The sequence below is a fragment of the Megascapheus bottae genome, chromosome 14, assembly GCF_031878675.1.
Source record: "Megascapheus bottae isolate mThoBot1 chromosome 14, mThoBot2.hap1, whole genome shotgun sequence".
Taxonomy (NCBI): Eukaryota; Metazoa; Chordata; class Mammalia; order Rodentia; family Geomyidae; genus Megascapheus; species Megascapheus bottae.
In genome coordinates, this window is record NC_143522.1 from 11,628,651 (window position 1) to 11,651,076 (window position 22,426).

Below are 22,426 nucleotides of genomic sequence, written 5' to 3' on the forward strand. Positions count from 1 at the left end.
TTACTTGTCTAGATAAGCTGAGTAGATTTATTGTTTTAAAACTGTTTGTTGACCCACCTTTTTTTAATTAATGAAATAAATACCATTAATCCTTAGATGATGGAAAATTCAAAAAAAAAAAAACCACACCCACCTCATGACATTTGAGCACCATTTTATTTTATTTTAAATTTATTTTGTCAGTCATGGGGCTTGAACTCTGGGCCTCAGCGCTGTTCCTGAACTCTTCTGCTCGAGGCTCTCTACAACTTGAGCCACAGTGCCACCTCCCCATCATTTGTTTTTGAGGGCATTTGGGCTATGATCCACCTACTTTAGGCTTCCATCTTTGTTAAGCTTCCTTGGTGCCTATAGTGATAGCACATACCACCATGCTTAGCTTTTTTCCATTGAGATGGAGTTTCATGACTATTTAGTCCAAGATGGCTTGAAACCTCTGTCCTCCAAATCTCAGCCTCCTAAACAGCTATGATTACAGGTATGACCATTGTACCCGTCACCAAAACATTTTAATTGTACTCATACTAATTTGGAAAGGTAATATTCAACTGTTTCCAGGAAGACTGAGCCCAACTAACTTAACTATGTCCCAGAAAAATAATTTAAAACTTTGAAGGAAGAGAGCAAAATCCAGCATTCAATGAACTATAGTTTGTGAATTCCAACATTCAGTAAAAAATTATCAGGGATGCTGGGTGAAGTGGCTGGAGCCTGTAATCCTAGCTACTCAGGAGGCTGAGATCTAAGAATCAAGCCAGCCTAGCACAAAAGGACCTGAGACTCTTATCTCCAAATAACCTCTAGAAACTAGGAAATGGGGCTTGGCTCAAGGGTAGGGTGGTAGCCTTGAGCTGAAGAGCTCAGGGACAGTGCCCAGGCTAAGGTCCAATCCCATGATCCACCAAAAAAAAAAAAAAAAGATGGTTAAAGAAGCAACAAAATAGCAAAATGTACCCATAACAAGAGAAAAGTTAGTTATACAACACCCCCCCCCCCAAAAAAAAAGAAAAGCAAACAATGCTGGAAGCAAAGTTGTGGCTCAAGTGGTAGAGCACAGGCCTTGAGTAAAAAAGCTCAGGGATAATGCCCAGGACTGGCACAATAAATAGAAAAAAAAAAAAAAAAGGACTGAACTAGATGTATACTAGAGTAGTAGAAAGATACACATTTTATTTATTTATCTATTTATCTGTCATGGGACTTGAACTCTGGGCCTGAGCTTTCAGCTCAAGTCTATCACCCTACCCATGGAGCCACAGCGCCACTTCTGGTTTTCTAGTGGTTAATTGGAGATAAGAGTTTCAGGGACTTTAGTGCCCAGGCTGGCTTTGAACCAAGATCATCAGATCTCAGCCTCCTGAGTAGCTAGGATTACGGGCATGAGCTACTAAGCCTGGCTTTATTTATTGTTCATCCTGGGGCTTGAACTCAGGGCCTGGGCTCTGTCTCTGAGTCCCTCTGTGCTTGAGGCTAATGCTCTACCATTTGAACCACAGTACTGCTTCTGGCTTTTTTTTTAGGGGGGCGAGAGGGTCATGGGGCTTGAACTCGCCTAGGCACTATCTCTGAGCTCTTCAGCTCAAGGCTACCTTCCTACCCTTGAGCCTAGCCCCACTTCTGTTTTCTAGAGGTTAATTGGAGATAAGAGTCTCAGGTCCTTTTGTGCCCGGCTGCCTTTGAACTTGATCTCAGTCTCCTGAGTAACTAGGATTACAGACGTGAGCTACCATGCCCAGCTAGTTCTGGCTTTTTCTGTATAGGTGGTACTGAGGAGTCAAACCCAGAGCTTCATGCATGCTAGGTAAGCACTCTACCACTAAGCCACATTCCCAACCCAAAAGATGCATTTTATTGTTGGAAATCTGTGAAATGAATAACGTAATCAATTGGGAATAGGAACACATTTAATTGTACATTTGTCATCATACTTCTGGCTAATTAAATACTTTGCAAATTTGGTTGTAAATTTGTATATTAAAGTGAGGTTCATATAGTACATTTGATAAGGTACTCTGTGCTTTTGAGCAGATTATTTTGAGTTTAGCCTATTCTTACGTATCCTGTTGTTCTTTTTCTTTTGTACAGTACATGTATAAGCTATAAAGTTGGATACCAAAATTGTATGACAGTACTACTTTATTTACTTCTATTTTTATGATACTAGGATTAAATTCATGGCCTTTTATTTTCTGTGTAAGACTCTGACACTAGAGTCATATCTTGTCCAATAGTATGCAGTTACAATATGAATATTCAGTTCCAGAAAATGATTATGCAGAGAGAATATAACAAATATATAACATATAAATTATATAGTATATTAAATATGTAAATTATAAAATATATATTGTATGTGTTCTGGTTACTTGTCATTATGATGAACATCTTTGGGCATATAGTATTTTCCATATTTAATATATATCATTAAAAGATTTTAGAAAATAGAAATTCTACCTCAAAGCATGCTATTTTTTAGAGGTTTTGACACCTGTTGAATTATTCTATTTCAAAAATATATGGTAATAAATTCTTGGCTTATTGTTAACTTTTAGATAAATTTGTTTATTTTACAACATTTTCCTTTTGCTTTTAATGTGTCTTTCTCTTTTTTCAATCCACTTATAGGTTCAAATTGATAACCATCCTAGTTCAGCATCTTACAGACGAGCATATAATTTCTCCTAGAGAAATATGAACATAACTGGAACTCTGACTTAAATTTGCATCTGTTCCCTAAACAGCTACAGGATTTTGAAAGCTGAATCAATGTTATCAGATGAGTTAGAATCCAAACCAGAGGTAAAACCTCCCAGCTTGTTTCCTTTTCTTTTGGTTGGTTATATTTCAGGTTGTCCTAGGTGCAGGGACCATTAAACTTTAGTAGTAATTATTTAGGTTTTACTTGGTAGTAAATACGTTTTGTGAGCCTATTTTTTTTTTATTTATTTATTTATTTATTTATTTATTTATTTATTTATTTATTTTTGCCAGTCTTGGGGCTTAAACTCAAGTTCTGAGCACTGTCCTTAGGCTTTTCTCAAGGCTAGAGCCTACTACTTGAACCACAGCACCACTTCCAGTTTTTTCTGTGCATGTGGTATCAAGGAATTGAACCCAGATCTTTGTACATGCTAGGCAAGCACTCTACCACTAGGTCAAACTCCCGTCCCCAAGCGTAATGGTTTTGATTGCATTAATTTTTTTTCTTATTACTGAGTATTTCCTCAAAAATTTAAGAATTTTTTTTTTATCTTTTGTAGGGTTTGTAAATAAAAGGCCTCGAACTTTGGCCCTACCACTCTTTGCTCAGCTTTTTTGCTCAAGATGGGTTCTCTATTACTTGAGACACAACTCCAGTCTAGTATTTTTGCTGGTTAGTTGGAGATGTTGTCTTCCAAGGCTGGCTTTGAACCTTGATCCTCATATTTTAGCCTCTGGAGTAGTTGGGTTATAGATATGAGCCCAGCTGTGTTAAAGAAGTGTAAAATAAACTTAATTATATAATAACAAAGTACTTTATATGCATTATATATATGATATACATGTATGTATGTACATAAAAATATTTGCCACCACAGACCATTCTTTTATTTTGTATAAAACAAAATATTTTCATTCTAAAAATGATTTGGAACTTAAGTGCTTTCTACTTTTTTTTTTTTTGCCAGTCCTGGGCTTGGGCTCAGGGCCTGAGCACTGTCCTTGGACTTTCTCAAGGCCTCTAGCCTTTCTCAAGGCCTCTATCACTTGAGCCTCAGCACCACTTCCGGCCTTTTTCTATGTATGTGGTACCGAGGAATCGAACCCGGGTCTTCGTGCATACTAGGCAAGCACTTTAACCACTAGGCCAAACTCCCGGCCCTGCTTTCTACTTTTTTTTTTTTCACTTTTCTCATTATAATTTTAGAGCATTCTCGTAGAATAGTAGGAAGGTTACCTCACTTTGAAGCGGGCATAGTCCTATCTAGTTATGTCATGTTGGACAATTCATTTAATATCGTCAACCTGAGTTCTCATTTGTAAAATCAGGTTTAGTGTATTGATTTAATGGCATTTATAACCTAATGAGCCAATATCTAGGAAAAGCTTTTGTAAGATGTAGTTGGTAAAGATGAGTTAAAAAAAATAGCCTGTCTTTTAAAAATACAATTACTTTAATCATTTCTGTTTGATAGGTGACAGAAGTTAATTATATACATCAGCCTTACATGAGAACAGAGACTTGAAAAAAAACCTTAAAACATTTAATTCCTGGGGGAGGGAAATGGGGACCAAGACATGAGAAAGGGTATCAGTGTATGTGAATTAATGCACCTTCTATCTGGTGAATATAATGTAACCCTTCTATTAATTACAATAAAAATATATGAAAAAAACCATTTAATTCCTAACAACCTCAGTTTCTCAGTGTTGTTCTCCCCCCTCCCCTCCTCCCCCCAGCTCCTGGTTCAATTTGTTCAGAATACCTCCATCCCATTGGGACAAGGGCTAGTAGAAGCAGAAGCTAAAGACATTACTTGCTTATCCCTCCTTCCAGTGACTGAACCCTCAGAATGCAGCCGTCTAATGTTACCAGGTAAAAATAAAGTTGACCAAAGATAGGATAAATGGAATGGAAAACTGGGAACTAAATATCAAGAAACTAAATGTTAAGAGTCATTGACAAAAAGTAGCCATAGAAGGTCCGGGAGTTTAGCCTACTGGTAGAGTGCTTGCCTAGCATGTAAGAAGACCTGAGTTTGATTCCCCAGTACCACATACATGGTGGAGGGGGAAGCCGGAAGTGGTGCTGTGGCTCAAGTGGTAGAGCTCTAGCCTTGAGAAAGTCCAAGGGCAATGCTCAGCCCCAGAGCCCAAGCCCAAGACTGGCAAAAAAAAAAGCCATAGAAGTCATAAATGCCTAAGTGTGTCTTTTTTTATTAACATGGGATGAGTTGAACAAATATTATGAGTTTAAATAGATATTTTGAAGTTTTCACAGTTTTGCATAAATATTTTAAGCTGTAGTAATGGATGTAATCATCCACACAGTGTGAGGGAACAAAAACCTAAGTAGAACTCTGGGGAATGCCTTATTGAAGATACAGGATAAGACAGGAGAGCCTAAAATGGAGGGAAGGAGAACAAAGTAGGGTAGAGAAGACTGATGAATATCACCAAGAAAAGATACCATGTCAGATGTTCCTGAGCAATAAGACAGAACTAAAAGGAGGGGATCATTAACCTTGGTAGCTCATGGAGGAAAGATGGAAGGTGTTAGAAAGCTATACTGCAGGGAATTCTAATAACAGTGCAGATGTAGTGTATAGTTGAAGAAGCAACTATACATTATTTTTTGAAGGCCTTCTTGCTATTAAAAAAAAGAAATGAGGTAAAGGGGAAATTGTTGTTTTGTTTTGAGTTTTAAGGGTTATATTATGCTATATGGAAAAGAGCCAATAAAAGATGATGAAAACCAAAAGAGATAATAGATAATTGGCAAGGAGTTTCCAGGGGAACTAGGAGGGAGTATGGTTCTGAACATAGGTGGTGAGATTAGCTTTGGATGGAAAGAGGGACTCAAACATGACTATTAGCAAGGGCAACATTTTTGATGAATTTTTAATATTCTGACCCTTAGTATAAAATTTGAAATGTTCAGCCAGGTGTGCTGGCTCACACCTGTAATTCTAGCTACTCAGGAGACTGAGATCTGAGGATCGCCATTCAAAGCCAGTCTGGGCACTAAAGTTGGTTAAACTCTTATCTCCAATTAACCAGTAGAAAACCAAAAGAAGCGCTGTGGCTCAAGAAGTAGGGTGGTAGCCTTGAGCTGAAGAGCTCAGGACAGTACCCAGACCCAGAGTTAAAGCCCCCAACTGACAAAAAAAAAAAAAAAGAAAGAAAAAAAAGAAAAGAAAAGAAAAAGAAAATGGGGAGTGAATGAAGAGATGAATAGTGAGTGAATAGAGTCATAAAATTCAATGTACATGTGTGAAAATGGAGCTAGGTAACTTGAGGGGATGGGTGGGTAGAGTTGGGATAGATGAAGGGGAGAGAGATGGAGTGGGTGACATTGATCAAGAAAGATTGTACCCGGGCCGGGAGTTTTGCCTAGTGGTTAAAGTGCTAAGTGCTTGCCTAGCATGCATGAAGACCCGGGTTCGATTCCTTGGTACCACATACATAGAAAAAAAGCCAGAAGTGGTGCTGAGGCTCAAGTGGTAGAGCTCTAGCCTTGAGAAAGTCCAAGGACAGTGCTCAGGCCCTGAGCTCAAGCCCAGGACTGGCAAAAAAAAAAAAAAAAAAAAGAAAGATTGTACCAGCTAGGTGCTGGTAGTTCACACCTATAACCTGCGCCATTCAAGAGGCTGAGATCTCTGGGTTGCAGTTCAAAGCTAGCCCAGGCAAGAAAAGTATTTGAGAATCTCATATCTCCAATTATTCACCAAAAGCCATCAGCCTTGAGTAAAAAAACGAAAGGACAGTGTCCTGGCCTTGAGTTCAAGCCAAAACAAAACAAAAAAAAATTAAAAAGAAGGGTTTCTCTGCAAGAAAATAACTTAAAATTCAGATTCTATTACTGTATAGATCTACTCCCCTACCTCCCCCCCCAATCCTGGGCTTGAGCTGAGGGCCTGAGCACTGTCCTTGGACTTTATCAAGGCTAGAGCTCTACCACTTGAGCCTCAGCACCACTTCTGGCTTTTTTTTTTCTATGTACTGAGCCATCGAACCCAGTTCTTTGTGCATGCTAGGCAAGCACTCTACCACTAGGCCAAACTCCCGGCCCCAGCTCTACTTTTAAATGAAAAGATATTTGCCAGAGACTCATGCTTATAATTCTAGCTACTCAGGAGGCTGAGATCTGAAGATCACAGTTCATAGGGCAAGAAAGTCCATAAGACTCTTATTTCCAGTTCACTACAAGAAAGCCAAAAGTGGCCCTGTAGCTCAAAGTGGTAGAGCTCTTCTAGCCTTGAGTGAAAAAGCTTAGGGACAGTGCCCAGGCCCTCAGTTTAGTCCCCATTACTGACTTAAAAAAAAAAAAAAAAGAAAAGAAAAAGTACTTTTCTAGCTTTAAAAAGGACTAATTTCTATCATAACATTTTGGCAGATTTTAGAACTTAAGGCCATCTCTGTTCTTCTCTGAGTCATATTTTTATTTGCAAATTGAGACTTTTCTGCTCCTATAAGGATGATAGATGGTAAGAGATGTCACATGGTTATTAAGTGCTATGTATCAAAATGTTGAGCTCCTTGGAAGTGGTTACTCTATATAGCTGTTGTATTTTCCCTTTACCAGATGATACTCCAAGTCATACTAACTCCTCCAAGGAGGTAACTTCCTCGGCTGTATTGAGAAGCCTTCAGGTGAATGTGGGACCAGACGGAGAGGAGACAAGGGCTCACACTGTACAAAAGTCCCCAGAGTTTTTGTCTACTTCAGAATCTCCTAGTTTATTGCAAGATCTACAACCAAGTGATAGCACTTCTTTTATTCTTCTTAACCTAACAAGAGCAGGTATTCTTTATTCTTTTATAAAATTCACATTTTTAACAAAAATAATTGAAAATGGGGTATAGTTAACCCAGGTTTACTTAAAATGAAAAGAGGCTTTAGTATTTTGAGAAATTGATGTAGTTTAGTGATGAATCAATTGAATGTGTAGAGTCTAGAATGACTCTTTTTTTTTTTCTTTTTATCTTTGTTTTTTGGAGCAAAGTCTTGCTCTATAACCCAGTTGAATCTTGAACTTGTAATAGTCCTATTTCAGCCTTTCAGGCTGGATTATAGGCATTTATATCCACACATAGCAGCTGGAGCTATTGTTTGGAAAATAATGTGGTACCATTTACTTAAGTAGTGTGCACAGAAAGAACAAGTCTCAGGGGAAGGATGATTTGTATCTGTTGATGTTGAGATTTTGGAGGAATATTCCGAAGAAAATATTCTTTAGAGTTAGAGGAATCCAGAGTTTTAAAGAGGTCTGGGTAGGTAGCAGAATGCAGATAATGTATGAAAGAGTGAGTATGGATTCTTTCATTCAAAAGAAATTTGAAGCATAAACAAAAAAGGCAAGTCTAGAGGAAAATATTTAAGAGGATAGCAGAAGAATGAGAAGAACCAGCTGGGAGGAAATGAAGAGAACTTGGTAGATAAGAAGCTAAAGGAGGAAAAAGCTTTAGGGAAGCAAAGATACTAACTCATTCCAAATACTACAGGGTGGGGTACAGAGAATGACATATGTGTCTGTTGATCTTAACGTAACATTATATAGTAAAAGTAGAGGCCAGGTTGAAATAGATAGGGAGTGAATAGATGGTAAGAAAGTGAGTACAAGCCAGGCACCTGTGGCTCACGCCTGTAATCCTAGCTACTTAGGAGGCTGAGATCTGAGGATCCCGGTTCAAAGCTAGCCTGGGCACTGAAAGTCTGGGAGACTCTGATCTCCAGTTAACCACCAGAAAAGTGGAAGTGGAGCTGTGGCTGAAGTGGTAGAGTGCTAGCCTTGAGCTGAAGAGTTCAGGGACAGCACCAAGGCCAGAGATCAAGCCCCATGGCTGACAAAAAAAAAAGGGAAAAAAGTGAGTACAAAAGTTTGAAGGCATACCTGTTCAAGGTACTCAGCTTTGAAGGAGCAAGTAAGATAACAGCTGAGCTGGGAAGGTGGCTCAGTAGTAGACTGCTTGCTTTGCATGCACTAAACTCTGGGGTTGATTCTTTGGTACCACATATATAGAAAAAGCCAGAAGTGGTGCTGTGACTGAAGTACAGTGCTTGACTTGAGAAACCTCAAGGACAGTGCCTAGGCCTTGAGTTCATTTCCCAGGACTGACAAAAATAAAAATAAAACAGTAAAGATGTCTAGGGACTGGGTGACTCACATCTGTAGTCCTAGCTACTCAGGAGGCAGAAATGTAAGGATCTCTGTTCAAAGCCAGCTCAATCGAGAAAGTTCATGAGACTCATCTCCAGTTAAGCAACAGTAAAAGCCAGAGTGGAGCTGTGACTCAAGTGATATAGCATCAGCCTTGAACAGAAAAGCTCAGAGACAATGCCTAGGTTCTGAGTTCAAGTGCCAGGACTATCACAAAACAAAACAAAACATGGACGGGGCTGAAGAGTGCCTCAAGTAGTAGAAGGCTGCCTAAGAAGCTGGAGTCCCTAAATCAAACCTCAGGTAAATACCAATACCACAAGCAAATAAATAAGATGGGAGAGACTTGAGCTACGACACAGTTAAAGGCTGTAAGGAAAAGCTAGTTGTAAATGGGAGAGAATATAATGAAGAGATGACTGAAGAATAGAATTAGGGGGCTGGGAATGTGTCTTAATGGTAGAGTGCTTGCCTAGAATGTATGAAGCTCTGGGTTCAATTCTTCGTTAGATACCACATAAACAGAAAAGGCCAGAGTGGTGCTGTGACCGAAGTGGTAGAGCACTAGAAGTGCTTGAGCAAAAGAAGCTCAGGGACAGTGTCCTGAGTTCCAGCCCCAGGACCTGCAAAATTACAAACTGAAAAAAGTAGGATTGGGATATATCTTTGCCAAGAGCCTGTGTGAGCTAAGAAAAAAGTGGTAGCTGAATAATCTGAAAAGAAACTTTGGGGAGAGAAGTAAAGGTCTGGAATAACTAATTCAGGACAGCATTTCTGTGCCTGGACAAATGGAGGAATTATTTGTTAACTCTTACATATTCTCCTGTTTCTTCCAGGTCTGGGCTCCTCAGCTGAGCACTTAGTATTTGTACAGGATGAGGCAGAAGACTCAGGAAATGATTTCCTCTCCAGTGAGAGCACAGACAGTAGCATTCCATGGTTTCTCCGAGTTCAGGAGTTGGCCCATGACAGTTTGATTGCTGCTACTCGTGCACAATTGGCAAAGAATGCAAAAACTAACAGCAATGGTGAGACTCATATAGCATTTTCCTTTCCAGTATTCTATGCAGAAATGGGTAATCAGTGAACATATTTTGAAGTGTATATGATCCAAATTATTTTATTGGTGAGAACACAGGTTAGAAATGTGTGAATTGTTTGTCTTTTTTCTGTAAAATAACATGGCTATACCAAACTCCTGTACAAAATCAACATCTTAACACTTTTGCAATGAAAAAATAATTAGGAGTTGGCTTTAATCTATAGTAATGAAGGTGTCTCTAAATCCATATTCTTGTTTTTTTGTTTGATTTTTTGCCAGTTGTGAGCTTGAGCTCAGGGCCTGAGCACTATCCTTGGACGTTCTCAAGGCTAGAGCTCTACAACTTGAGCCTCAGCACCACTTCCAGCTTTTTTGTTTTCTATATATGTGGTACTGAGGAATCGAACCTGGGTCTTTGTGCATGCTAGGCAAGCACTCTACCACTAGGCCAAATTCCCGGCCCTCATGTTCTTGCTTTTATTCTAATATTCTTGATGCTATTGATATATTTTTGTTTATGAAAAGTCTCACTAGATAGTCTAGGCTGATGTTATAATCAATTCTGCCTCAGCCTCCTGGGTGCTAGTATTAGCTGATTTTGTTTAAATTGCGGGGCGGCGGGGGGGGGGGGGGGGGAACAGTGTTCAGTCTTTCTCATCTCTTTTTATTCTGTTGAACAAAACATTACTAGATATTCTCTAACTTCTCTTTTAAATGTGGTTAGAAAATTTTAAAGTCAAACGAGCTTTTGTATTTTTAAATGTTTAATAACTAAAGAGGGGTGATTTAGGAAATCAGAAGATGGTTCTCATTCTTTAGAATGATAACAAATAGCCAAACTGACTTCAAAGGATGGAAATGTAAGAATACCCATCTGTGACAGAATTCTGTTATAAGCCCACACTATGCCAGAATGACTACTTTTCCTTAAAATACATCTTTTATTGTTCAGGGCTTTAAAGTCGTCTCTGTAATATCTTACTCTGGGTGTTGATCTGCCTGTATTCCTACCAGTTTGTGCACTACATAAGTTTAAGTCTGCTTTTTGATATTTCCGATAGGAAACCATTTTGATTATTTCCTATATTTATCCAAGAACCCTAATCTTGTCAAATAAAATATGGTAGCTATTGGTAGATCCTTGGAATAGTGGACAGAGTGTAGACCACTCTCGTTTATTTTTAAACAAAATATAAAAGAGAGCTGGGAAGATTAAAATAGATGCCTGATTAGTGATCACTAAGAGTAAATATGTGTTTCATTTTTTGAATTTAAAGTTTCTAAGAAGGGTCCTTCCTTGGATTAAAATATATGACTCTGTCATAGGAGAAAATGTCCACCTTGGTTCTGGTGATGGGCAACCCAAAGACTCAGGGCCTCTTCCTCAAGTGGAAAAGAAGCTCAAATGTACAGTTGAAGGCTGTGGGCGGACATTTGTTTGGCCAGCTCACTTTAAGTACCACCTTAAAACTCATCGGTAAGCAAATCTGAGATCTCATAAAAATATTGAGGCTTCCAGAGAAACTTGTTTTCCAAATTAACAAAAGAAAACATGGACTCCAGCTAACTTCTTGTTGTCCCTTTTGTTTTTGCCTTTCTTCTTAGTTTAACTGAGATTTGAACTCCAAGTCTTGAGTTTGCTCGGCAGTACTCTTCCCACCTAAGCCTTTTTTTGCTTTCATTATATTTTGGGATAAGATATCTCTTTTTATCGAATCCAGCTTGGACAAGAATTATCCTAGTAGCCAGGCATGGTGGCTTTCGCCTGTAATCCTAGCTACTCAGAAGGCTGAGATCTGAGGATCGAAGTTTAAAGCCACCCTGGGCAACAAAATCCATGAGACTGTTTATCTCTAACCACCAGAAAATCAAAAGTGGCACTGGGGCTTCAGAAGCAGGACAGTAGCCTTGAGCTGAAGAGCTCAGGAACAGCACCCAGGCCCAGAGTTTAAGTCCCACAACTGACAAGAGTTCTCCCACACACACACCTTTTTTATTAGGGGGGGGGTCATGCGGCTTGAACTTGGCCTGGGCACTGTCTTTGAGCTCTTCAGCTCAAGACTACCTTCCTGCCTTTGAGCCAAGCCCCACCTCAGCTTTCTAGAGGTTAATTGGAGATAAGAGTCTTAGGTTCTTTTGTGCCCAGGCTGGCTTTGAACCTTGATCCTCCAATCTCAGCCTGCTGAGTAGCTAGGATTATAGGGGTGAGCCACTGCGCCCTCCCCCCCCTTTTTTTTCCATTGTAAGGCTTGAACTCGGGATATGAGTACTATTCCTAAGTTCTTTTCTTCAAAGCTAGCCTCTACCACTTTGAGCCACAGCACCACTTCTGGGTTTTTGGTGGTTAATTGCGGATGAGTCTCACAGACTCCTGCCCAGCCTGGCTTTGAACTGTGATCCTCAGATCTCAGCCTCCTGAGTAGTTGGGATCACAGGTGTGAGCAACCTGTGCCCACCTATTAACTTCTTGAGTAGCAAGGATGACTGTCTATCCTTGGAATGGAGGGAATGGGGTCATGCTGTATTTCCCAGGAAGTCTTTAACTCCTAGGTTTAAGTGATTCTCCCACTTCAGCCTCTGAAATGTTGAGATTACCAGTGTGTACCATATGTCCACTGTCATGTTTTAATATTGTTGCTGTTTTTCTTTTTTTGCCAGTCCCGGGCTTGAACTCAGGGCCTGAGTACTGTCCTTGGGCTTTCTCAAGGCTAGAGCTCTACCACTTGAGCCACAGCGCCACTTCCGGTTTTTTCTATGTATGTGGAACCTAGAAATAAAACCCTGGTCTTCGTGCATGCTAGACAAGCCATCCACCACTAGGCCACACTCCTGGCCCCTTGCATTATTATTGTTCGTGGGGCTTGTCCCTGAGGTCTTCAGCATAAGGCTATCGCCCTACATCTTGATCCAAGCGCCACTTCCGGTTTTCTAGTGGCTAATTGGTGATAAGAGTCTCCAGGTCTTTAGTGTGTGGGCTGGCATCAACCCGCAATCCTCAGATCTCAAGTCTCCTGAATAGCGAGGATTGCAGGCATGAGCCACCTTGCTGGCTTTGTTGTTGTTTTTATTGGGAGTTTTTTTTTGTTCATTTTTTTTGCTTGTCCTGAGGCTTGAACTCAGGGCCTGAGCACTGTCCTTGGGCTTTCTCAAGGCTAGAGCTCTACCACTTGAGGCACACCACCACTTCCAGCTTTTTTCTATGTATATGGCACCGAGGACTTGAACCCTAGTCTTCGTGCCTGCTAGGCAAGTACTCTACCGCTAGGCGAAACTCCTGGTCCCTGTTGTTTTTAATAGAAGCCCTAGCACTGTGTGATTTGCCTTATTTTTCATAATGCTTTAAGACATTTGGCTGCTAAATATGTTGTCACGAAGAAGTCTCAAATCTTATTATAAAACATAGGACTTTTTTTTTAGAGCTTAAATTATACGTAAGCATAGGCCCTACTTTAAACCTGCAAAGTTAGGATTTTTTGGAGGGACTAATTTTAACAAACTTCAGGATATTCTAATATGCCAAGATTTGGGATTTACTGTCTGCCTTGAGAAGTTTGAGTATTTGCAGGTATTCTTGCTGATATGATTGTTTTTGCAGAAATGACCGCTCCTTCATCTGCCCTGCAGAAGGTTGTGGGAAAAGCTTCTATGTGCTACAGAGACTGAAAGTACACATGAGAACACACAATGGGGAGAAGCCCTTTATGTGCCCAGAGTCTGGCTGTGGTAAGCAGTTCACTACAGCTGGAAATCTGAAGAACCACCGGCGCATTCACACAGGTATGTGCAACCTAGCATTCCCTTGGGCAATTTTGGTTCAGTTCTTGCTTAGGAAAGGCTTCACTGGGAATAGAAATAAAGGCTTAGGATTTTTGATAGAACTTTAAAGATTTGATTCTTTGTCTCTATGCTTTATGGTGCTTTCAGTTCATTACAGTAACATTTATCACCAATGTAAACCTACTTGAACAAAATCTGCTTTAAAATTTTTCTGAGCATTGCACAGTGTTTATTTTACACAGTAAACTTTTTCTTTGGTTGATTGTGAGACTTGAACTCTGGGCCTGGCCACTGTTCCTGAGCAATTCAGCTCAAGGCTACCACCTATCACTTGAGCCACAGCACCACTTCCTGGTTTCTAGTGGTTATTTGGAGGTAAGAGTCTCATGGACTTTAGTGCCTGAGCTGGCTTTGAACTGTGATTCTCAGATCTCAGCCTCCTGAGTAGCTAGGATTACAGGTGTGAGCCACCACACCCAGTTTGCTTTTTTTTTTTTTTAATGAATTAGTTAGCTTGGCACAGGTAACTTACCTGTAATCCTAGCTACTCAGGAAGCTGAAATAATGAGGATGACTGTTCCAAGCTAGCCCAGGAAGGAAAATCCATGAGGCTCTTATCTCCAATTAACCACCCAAATGCTGGTAATAGAGCTCATATAGACTTACATAATCCCATTTTATAAACATAGCAAATGAAGGCAGCTATTTACTTGCAGAAGAACAGAAGAAAAATCTCTAATATTATGGAAGTGGTTATGTCTATAGTCATGTTCTCTTTGGTTTATTTTCTTTGTCTTTTTGTTTTTATTTTCTATAATTGATTTATTTTAGAACCCAAAGCTAATAACTGGGGATATAGTTTAGAATGCTTGCCTAGTTTGCATTCCACCCGCACTGTGAATATTGAGGTCATTGTAAGTGGTGTAATCACTAAAGCTTTAGTTCTTAAGCCAGTTGACAGAAGGAAAAATGAAGCTCATGGGCAGCCTTGCAAAGGGAAAAGACAGTTGGGTGTAGTTTAGATCATTGAGAGATATCACTCGCTGAGTATACCTAATGAACTTTAAAAAAAAAATTATTGGGGCCAGGAGTTTGGCGTAGTGGTAGAGTGCTTGCCTAGCATGCACAAAGACCCTGGTTTGATTCCTCGGTACCACGTACATAGAAAAAAGCCGGAAATTGTGCTGAGGCTCAAGTGATAGAGCTCTAGCCTTGAGAAAGCCCAAGGACAGTGCTCAGGCCCTGAGCTCAAATCCAGGACTGACAAAAACAAAACAAAGCAAACAAACAAAAATTACGAGGCTTGAACTCGGGGCCTGGGCACTGTCCTTGGGCTTTCTCAAGGCTAGCAGTCTACCACTTGAACCACAGTACCACTTCCTAATCTAGGGCTTTGTGCATGGTAGGCAAACACTATCACTAGGCCACGCTCGTGGCCATACCCTAATGAAATTAGGTAGCATGAATTAGGAAACTAAGAATAACTCGCTGAAAAATATAAATATTGGGGGCCCAAGAGTAATAATCAGAATACTGGATCTGAGTTTTTGTCTCATTTTTGTCTGTAGGAGAAAAACCTTTCCTTTGTGAAGCTCAAGGATGTGGCCGTTCCTTTGCTGAGTATTCCAGCCTCCGAAAACACTTGGTAGTTCACTCAGGTATCAAAACTTGTACTATTTTTAGATTTCAGGTTAACAGTCTGGAAAGACAGACTCTTCATTGTAAAGGTATTAAGACTTCTTATGATAACCAAGCCAGAAACCAAGATCCTTAATAACTGCATTTATAGGCTTTCTAAACAATTGAGAGAAATCAGTAGTTTCCACCTGAGTCACAGAGGTCCTTGTGAGATCTTCCAGTTTGTTAGGCACTGTCCTGGATGCATGTAACTTCAAACAAGAGCAAAGTAGAAAGATTGCTGTCAGTGACAAAGCAGCAGCAATATCACTGCCTTCTGAGAAGCTGGTGATACTACTGTTTTAGTTACCATTTTGGTAGAAACTGGCTTTAGTTATTACTTTATGGTTTCTAGAACCTTACATTTACCAGTAGTATAGAAGAGAGAACAACCTAGTGACTCTTTTTCTGTTTTAGAGCCTTAAATTCATTTCCTATAATTATGTCAATTTGATCATTTTATGCAGATAACCTGGTCTTTTCTGCTAAAGATGTCTAAAAGTATTCTCTATGAATCAAGCCTTTTTAAGCTTTGTAGGAGAAGCTAAAATGACACTTTTCCTTTCCATTTTCCCAAAGTCAGTTCTCGGGAGACAGGCGAGTACAAGTTCAAGATCAGCCTGGACTACATATTGAGACCTTGTTTCAGAAAACAGATAGCCAAGTAGAAGTCAGGTATAGCTCAAGTGAAAAAAAATCTTTACCAGTTGGGTCTGATTCCTGTGAGATTAGTATATAACATTGAAAACATGCTAGAAATGCTGTTTCATAAGGTATTAAACCATATTAAAGTAATCTAGCATGGAAGAAGTTTGTGGAGCTTATAGAGGGTACAGTCTGATGAGAATTTGGCTGATGGCAGATTAATCAGGCAAAGATATAAACTACAGCAGGAATTGATAAAACTATTGAGAAGACTGGTTTTGTCAAAAGTCTACAGAGCCAGGCGCAGTGGCTCACGCCTTATAATCCTTGCTGTTCAGGAGGCTAAGATCTGGTTCAAAGCCAGCCCAGGTACAGAAGTCCGTGAGTTTCTTTTTTTTTGGGGGGGGGCAGTCCTGGGGAGTGAACTCAGGGCCTGAGCACTGTCCTTGGACTTTCCTCAAGGTTAGAGCTCTACCACTTGAGCCATAGCACCATGTCCAGCTTTTTCTATGTATGTGATACCAAGGAATTGAACCTGGGTCTTTATGCATGCTAGACAAACACTCTACCACTAGGCCAAACTCCCGGCCTCCATGAGATTCTTATCTCCAATTAACTGCCAGAAAAACCAAAAGTGGCACTGCCACTCAAGTGGTAGAGCAATAACCTTGAGCTGAGCTGAAGAGCTCAGGGACAGTGCCCAGGGCTAGAGATCAAGCTACATGGCAAAAAAAAAAAGAGAAAAAAGTATATGGCACTCGTAGCTCTCACGTGGTTTGAATCACAATTCAAAGCCTGCCAAGGCAGGAAAGTCCATAAGACTCTTATCTACTCTTATCTCCATTTAACCACCAGAAACCCCACTGTGGCTTGAAGTATAGAGTATTAGTCTTGAGCACAGAGTTCTAGCTTATCTTAAAAAATAAATAAAAATTTAGGATCTGGCAATACTAGTCCTCAGTCCTTAATGGAAATAGTTGGCTAGAAATAAATAGCAGTTAACGCTTTTACAAGGAAAATACTATCTAGGTTATGATGACCCTGTTGTTACCTACCAATCTCCATGGGTATGAGAATTCTTTACCCCTTCTCTGAGTTTAGTCCTCCCAGTAGTATGGAGACTGACAAGTTTAGACTTAAGGACGTAGAAGTCTTGTGTTAGGAGAGCTGTCCAGGTGAATGTTGGAGATTTTAGAGGGTATGTAACAATGAGTCTGGAGAGTATCAGTGGTACGAGCAGTGTGTGTACTGACTTACCCTGGTCTACTCTTCATACTTTCCCTATGTATGGAAAGTTGGGAGACTAAGATTGAGAATGGAAAAAAAGAGCAGCTTTTTTTTTCTTCTTTATTTTATTTTATTGTCAATGTGATGTACAGAGGGGTTACAGTTACATACAGAAGGCAGGGGAGTACATTTCTTATTGAGCATAGTTACCCTCTTTCTCGTTTTTCTCTTAAGGAGCAGCTTATGTTTACTTTAATATTCTCTGGCTTTCTCCATCTAGATTTTCATTCTACCCACTTGTCATCAGAAATATATCCTTGTCTTTGGCTGCCCTGATCTCATCTTGTCTCTTTTTCAGGTGAGAAACCTCACCAGTGCCAAGTCTGTGGAAAGACCTTCTCTCAGAGTGGGAGCAGGAATGTGCACATGAGAAAGCATCACTTGCAAATAGGAGCATCAGGCAGTCAAGAGCAGGAGCAGACTGGTGAGAAGGGTAGACATAGGAAAAGCTGTGTTCAAAGAGCCAACTCACTTTTCCTGCCTGTCCAGAAAATATTTTGGTTCTGTTTTGGGTGGAAAGAATTGGTATCATTTGACACCCTTTTAAGTACAAGCTTTCTCCAGCCATACAAAACAAATTTATAAATAAGGTTCAAGTTCCTAGAATAGGGAGTTTAGGAAGTTCCCCTAAGGGCAAGGATGACAGGCAAATTCATGAAATGTTCCATATTTTCTTTTTTTAAGCCAGGTGCTGGTGGTTCATGCCTATAATCATAGCTAATTCAGGAAGCAGAGATCTGAGAATCGTGGTTCAAAGCCAGTGTGGACACGAAAGTCCATGAGACTCCTATCTCCAGTTAACCACCAGAAAATCAAAAATGGCATTGTGGCTCAAGTGGTAGAGCAGTAACCTTGAGCTGAAGAGCTCAGGGACAGTGTCCAGGCCCAGAATTTAAGCCCCATGACTGACAAAAACAAAAACAAAAAGTTCCCTTAGGGGTTAGGCCTATAGCTCAGTGGAAGAGCATTTGCCTAACATGCATGAGACTCTGTATTTGAACCCAACACCATGCATGTGTGTGTGTGTGTGTGTGTGTGTGTGTGTATCTGTATACATATTTATCTATTTGTCTATCTATCTATTCATCCATCTTACTGTTTCTCCCGGCTGGCACAGATGTATAGGTTAAGGCTTGAAGGTCACTTGTGGCCAAGAGTTTAAGACTATAGGAGTATAATGAGACATACCTCTACCTCCCCCCTCCCTCTGCCCCCGAACTAGGAAGTTCAGTGTGGTGTGGCTCACCTGTCATTCCAGTACTTGGCAGGAGTATTGCACATTTGAGGCCAGCTGGGGCATCATAGTGAGACTGCCTCAAAATAAAACCTAAAACAAAAGTTCCTTTAGTGATTTTAAGATTGAATAATACCAATCCATGAACATGCAATGGCGTAGCATTGATAAAAGATGTCTTTATAACATGAGCTCAAGTATTTTTGCTTAGCAATTATAAGTACCTTTTGTCCTGCCTTAAATTTGGTAGCATTTAAATTCTTATTTTTTTCAATGTTTTTCCTAATCAATCATTTCACTTCAACTTTCCCTTCAGATATACCAAAGAATTTATCCATTCCATTTCATATGTTAATTCTACAAATATCAGTTACAAGCAAGGGTAATTATTCTTTAAGTTTCAGACTTCCCTTTTAGGCTTTATCTTGTTTCTTGAAAATAGATGAAATGTGAGATGACATCCAAGATATAAATTAACATCTGATTCTGAAATAGAAGGCCCACTTCCTTGTGAAGGGAAATAAGGACGAGGCACAGCCTTGACTGCTGTATGTCTTTCACATCCTATTCTTTGTGCAGCTGAGCCACTCATGGGCAGTAGTTTGCTTGAAGAGGCTTCAGTACCCAGTAAAAACCTGGTGTCTATGAATTCTCAGTCGAGCCTTGGTGGAGAGTCCTTGAATCTACCAAATACCAATTCTATCCTGGGAGTTGATGATGGTAAGACTTCTGTCTCCTTTATTTGAGTATGTACATAGGGACTAAGGAATGAACTGTCTTCCAGAATGCAAGTTTTGATCTCATTTCCTGAGTATATATGGTATTTTTAGGTAGTATTTTATGTTGTTATTCTCTGGAGTAGATAATGTATGTTTAAAAAATTCCTTGAAGGGACCGGGAGTTTGGCCTAGTGGTAGAGTGCTTGCCTAGCATGCACGAAGACCCGGGTTTGATTCCCCCGTACCATATACAGAGAAAAGCCGAAAGTGGTGCTGTAATTCAAGTCACAGAGCTCTAGCCTTGATGAAAGCCCAAGGACAATGTGCAGGCCCTGAGTTCAGTCCCCAGGACTGGCAAAAAAAAAAAAAAAAAAACTTCCCTGAAGTCGGGCCAGGGGCATAGCCTAGTGGTAGAGTGCTCACCTACCATGCACAAAGCCCTTGGTTTGTTTCCTTGATACCATATACTCAGAAAAAGCTGGAAGTAGTGCTGTGGCTCCAGTGGTAGGCCGCTAGCTTTGAGCAAAAGTGTTCAAGAACGGTGCCCAGGTCCTGAGTTCAAACTCCACAACTGGCAAAAAAAAAAAAAAAATTCTTTGAAGATACTGTGAAATAATGAAGAGAAAAAAATTAAGATAAAATTATCTGTAATCTTAGCATTTTAGCCCAATTATTTCTGTCTTTCCTATTGCAGTTATGGAAGAACTTAACTTTTAAAACATTTAAGCAGAACATAACCAGGTTTACAGAGGAGATATAAGCCATAAACTTCTGGAGAAAAGAAAGGGCTCTCTAGGAAACAGGCGCTCCTCTCTGGTATAGAAAGTTCACCTAAGTTACACAGGCCAGGCCCTCTTCTCTGAAAAAACTTAACCAGGTGAGGTCAGCATGCATTTATTCAGTGCCTACTGTGTGCCTGACACCATGGGAAAGACAACATTAAGAGATAGGGACCTAAAAATTCAGTTGAAAAGTCAAAATTTACATATGTGTGTGAAATGTTAAGTAAATAAGATACTATATACATTGTTATATAGTATAAATTATATAGTATAGTTTGGAAGAACAATGTAAATACAAACTAATAGAATAAGTTTCTAATTTGAGAGCTAAATGGTTTATAAACCAGATATTTATGGTGATCCCACTAATGAACCTTTAGTAACTGTGAGATCATGCTTTGATTGTTCCTCTTGGCCAGGGGTCACAGCACATGTCTATAATCTCAACATTTGGGAGTCAGAAGTGGGAAGATCCTGAGTTTGTTACAGGATGAGACATCATCTCCAATGAAAATGTTCATGTAACTTTTTTTGAGCCTGTAAAGCCCAGAATAATGTGCTACTATAGCACACCTCCTGGTTCATGAACAATACTGGTAGAAATTAAAACAGGAAGCCGGGTATGGTGGCTCATGCCTAGCTGCTCAGGAGGCTGAGGATCACAGCTCAAAGCCAGCCAGGGCACTAAAGACCCTGAGACTCTTACCTTCAATCAATCACTAGAAAATGGGAAGTGGGGCTGTGGCTCAAGTGGTAGGGCAGTAGCCTTGAGCTGAAGAGCTCAGGAACAGTGTCCAGGCCCAGAGTTCAAGCCTCATGACCGAAAAAAACATTAAAGCAGGAAGTACAAAATGTCATGGAGCTGTTTTACCAACCTTAAAGAAGCAAATCTGAAAGAAAGAAATTTAGATGCAGGGCTAACTTAAATTCTTGACCTGTACATATTTTACTGTTATCATTGGTGACTGCTTCAAGGGCTGGCTCTAGTTTTCTGATCTGCCTGCTTGTGTAGCTTTTGCTATTTCATATATTTTGCTATTTCTTACATTAATTCAGTGCTAAATCTATTACTCTACATTGGTTGATTGAAAAATATTTCCTGCTTTTACTGCTCATCCTCTTTTTGTAATACTTTGCAAATTTACTAACAAATGTTTATCAGACAGGAATTACCTTGAAAGGAATATAGGAACATGGGATTTGGTTGTTTAGGGACTAGTTTTAACACTTCTTAGCGAAAGGCTTGAAGAGGTGGGGATTATATTTGTGGACTTGCTTTTCATTAAACATTTTTCTGTTGTTTCACAGAGGTGCTTACTGAAGGATCCCCACGTCCCTTGTCTTCAGTGCCTGACGTAACACATCACTTGGTGACCATGCAACCGGGGAGGCAGTCATATGAAGTTTCTGTCTTAACTGCAGTAAATCCACAGGAGGTAAAGCTTGCTCTTGCTCTTACTTTGTTTCTTTACTGACTTAAATGGAGAATGATTTCCTAATCATTCTAGTTTAGATGATGTAGGTAGGAAAAAACCTTCAATTTCCAATTGGGTGCTGGTGGCTACTGCCTGTAATTCCAGGTCGAGATTTGAGGAATGTGATTTGAAGCCTGCCTGGGCCAAAAGTCCATGAGACTTTTATCTACAATTAACCACCAAGAAACCAGAAGTGATGCTATGGCTCAAAATGGTAGAACACTAGCATCGAGCAAAAAATTGCTCACGGACAGCACACAGGCCCTAAATTCAGGCTCCAGGACTAACAACAACAAAAAAAATCTAGGATCTGTGTCTGTAAACTGACTAGAGTACCTTTAAGCAGAAGTCCAGCTTAAAAGGAGTGTTAGGGGTCTTATGTATTGAGAGATTGATCTGTCACACCAGGACTCTTGAGTTTTAGAGTCCCTAAGCAGTGGTGTCTCATCCTACTGTTCATTGTAATGTGAATATGCTGCTTTTTTTTTTTTTATATTTGTATTGGTCCTGGGGCTTGAATTCAGGATTTGGGCACTATCCTTGAGCTTTTTTTTGCTTAAGGCCAGCATTCTAAACTTGAGCCATGGCTTCACTTTCAGTTCTTTTGTAGTTAATTGGAGATAAGAATCTCATAGACATAGCTGCCTGGGCTGGCTTTGAACCTTAATCCTCAGATCTGACTCCTGAGTTGCAGGCCTGACCACTGGCACCCATCCTGCTTCTATTGTGTGTGTGTCGGGGAGGAGGGGGGGTCATGGGGCTTGAACTCTGGGCCTGGGCACTGTCCCTGAGCTCTTCAGCTCAAGGCTAAAATCCTACCCCTGAGCCACAGCCCCACTTACTTCCTTTTTTTTTTTTGCCAGTCCTGGGCTTAAGCTCAGGGCCTGAGCACTGTCCTTGGATTTTCTCAAGGCTAAAACTCTACCA

General features: G+C 40.1%; 1 protein-coding gene across 4 annotated transcripts in view; it reads left to right on the top strand.

Moving 5' to 3' along the window:
• Window positions 1–22,426, top strand: part of Znf410 (zinc finger protein 410) — a 31,136-nt gene that overhangs the window by 3,942 nt on the left and 4,768 nt on the right. Inside the window, exons 2-12 of one of the 4 annotated variants that reach the window (XM_090344456.1) lie at window positions 1,761–1,801; window positions 2,626–2,799; window positions 4,441–4,576; window positions 7,286–7,504; window positions 9,698–9,889; window positions 11,230–11,380; window positions 13,499–13,680; window positions 15,249–15,338; window positions 17,588–17,713; window positions 19,103–19,243; window positions 21,333–21,460. In XM_090344456.1, the coding sequence (XP_090200582.1) occupies window positions 2,767–2,799; window positions 4,441–4,576; window positions 7,286–7,504; window positions 9,698–9,889; window positions 11,230–11,380; window positions 13,499–13,680; window positions 15,249–15,338; window positions 17,588–17,713; window positions 19,103–19,243; window positions 21,333–21,460 (1,398 nt within the window). In that variant the 5' untranslated portion in view covers window positions 1,761–1,801; window positions 2,626–2,766. The remainder of the gene's footprint in view (window positions 1–1,760; window positions 1,802–2,625; window positions 2,800–4,440; window positions 4,577–7,285; window positions 7,505–9,697; window positions 9,890–11,229; window positions 11,381–13,498; window positions 13,681–15,248; window positions 15,339–17,587; window positions 17,714–19,102; window positions 19,244–21,332; window positions 21,461–22,426) is intronic. The other 3 variants (XM_090344455.1, XM_090344457.1, XM_090344458.1) reach the window with 3 other exon arrangements.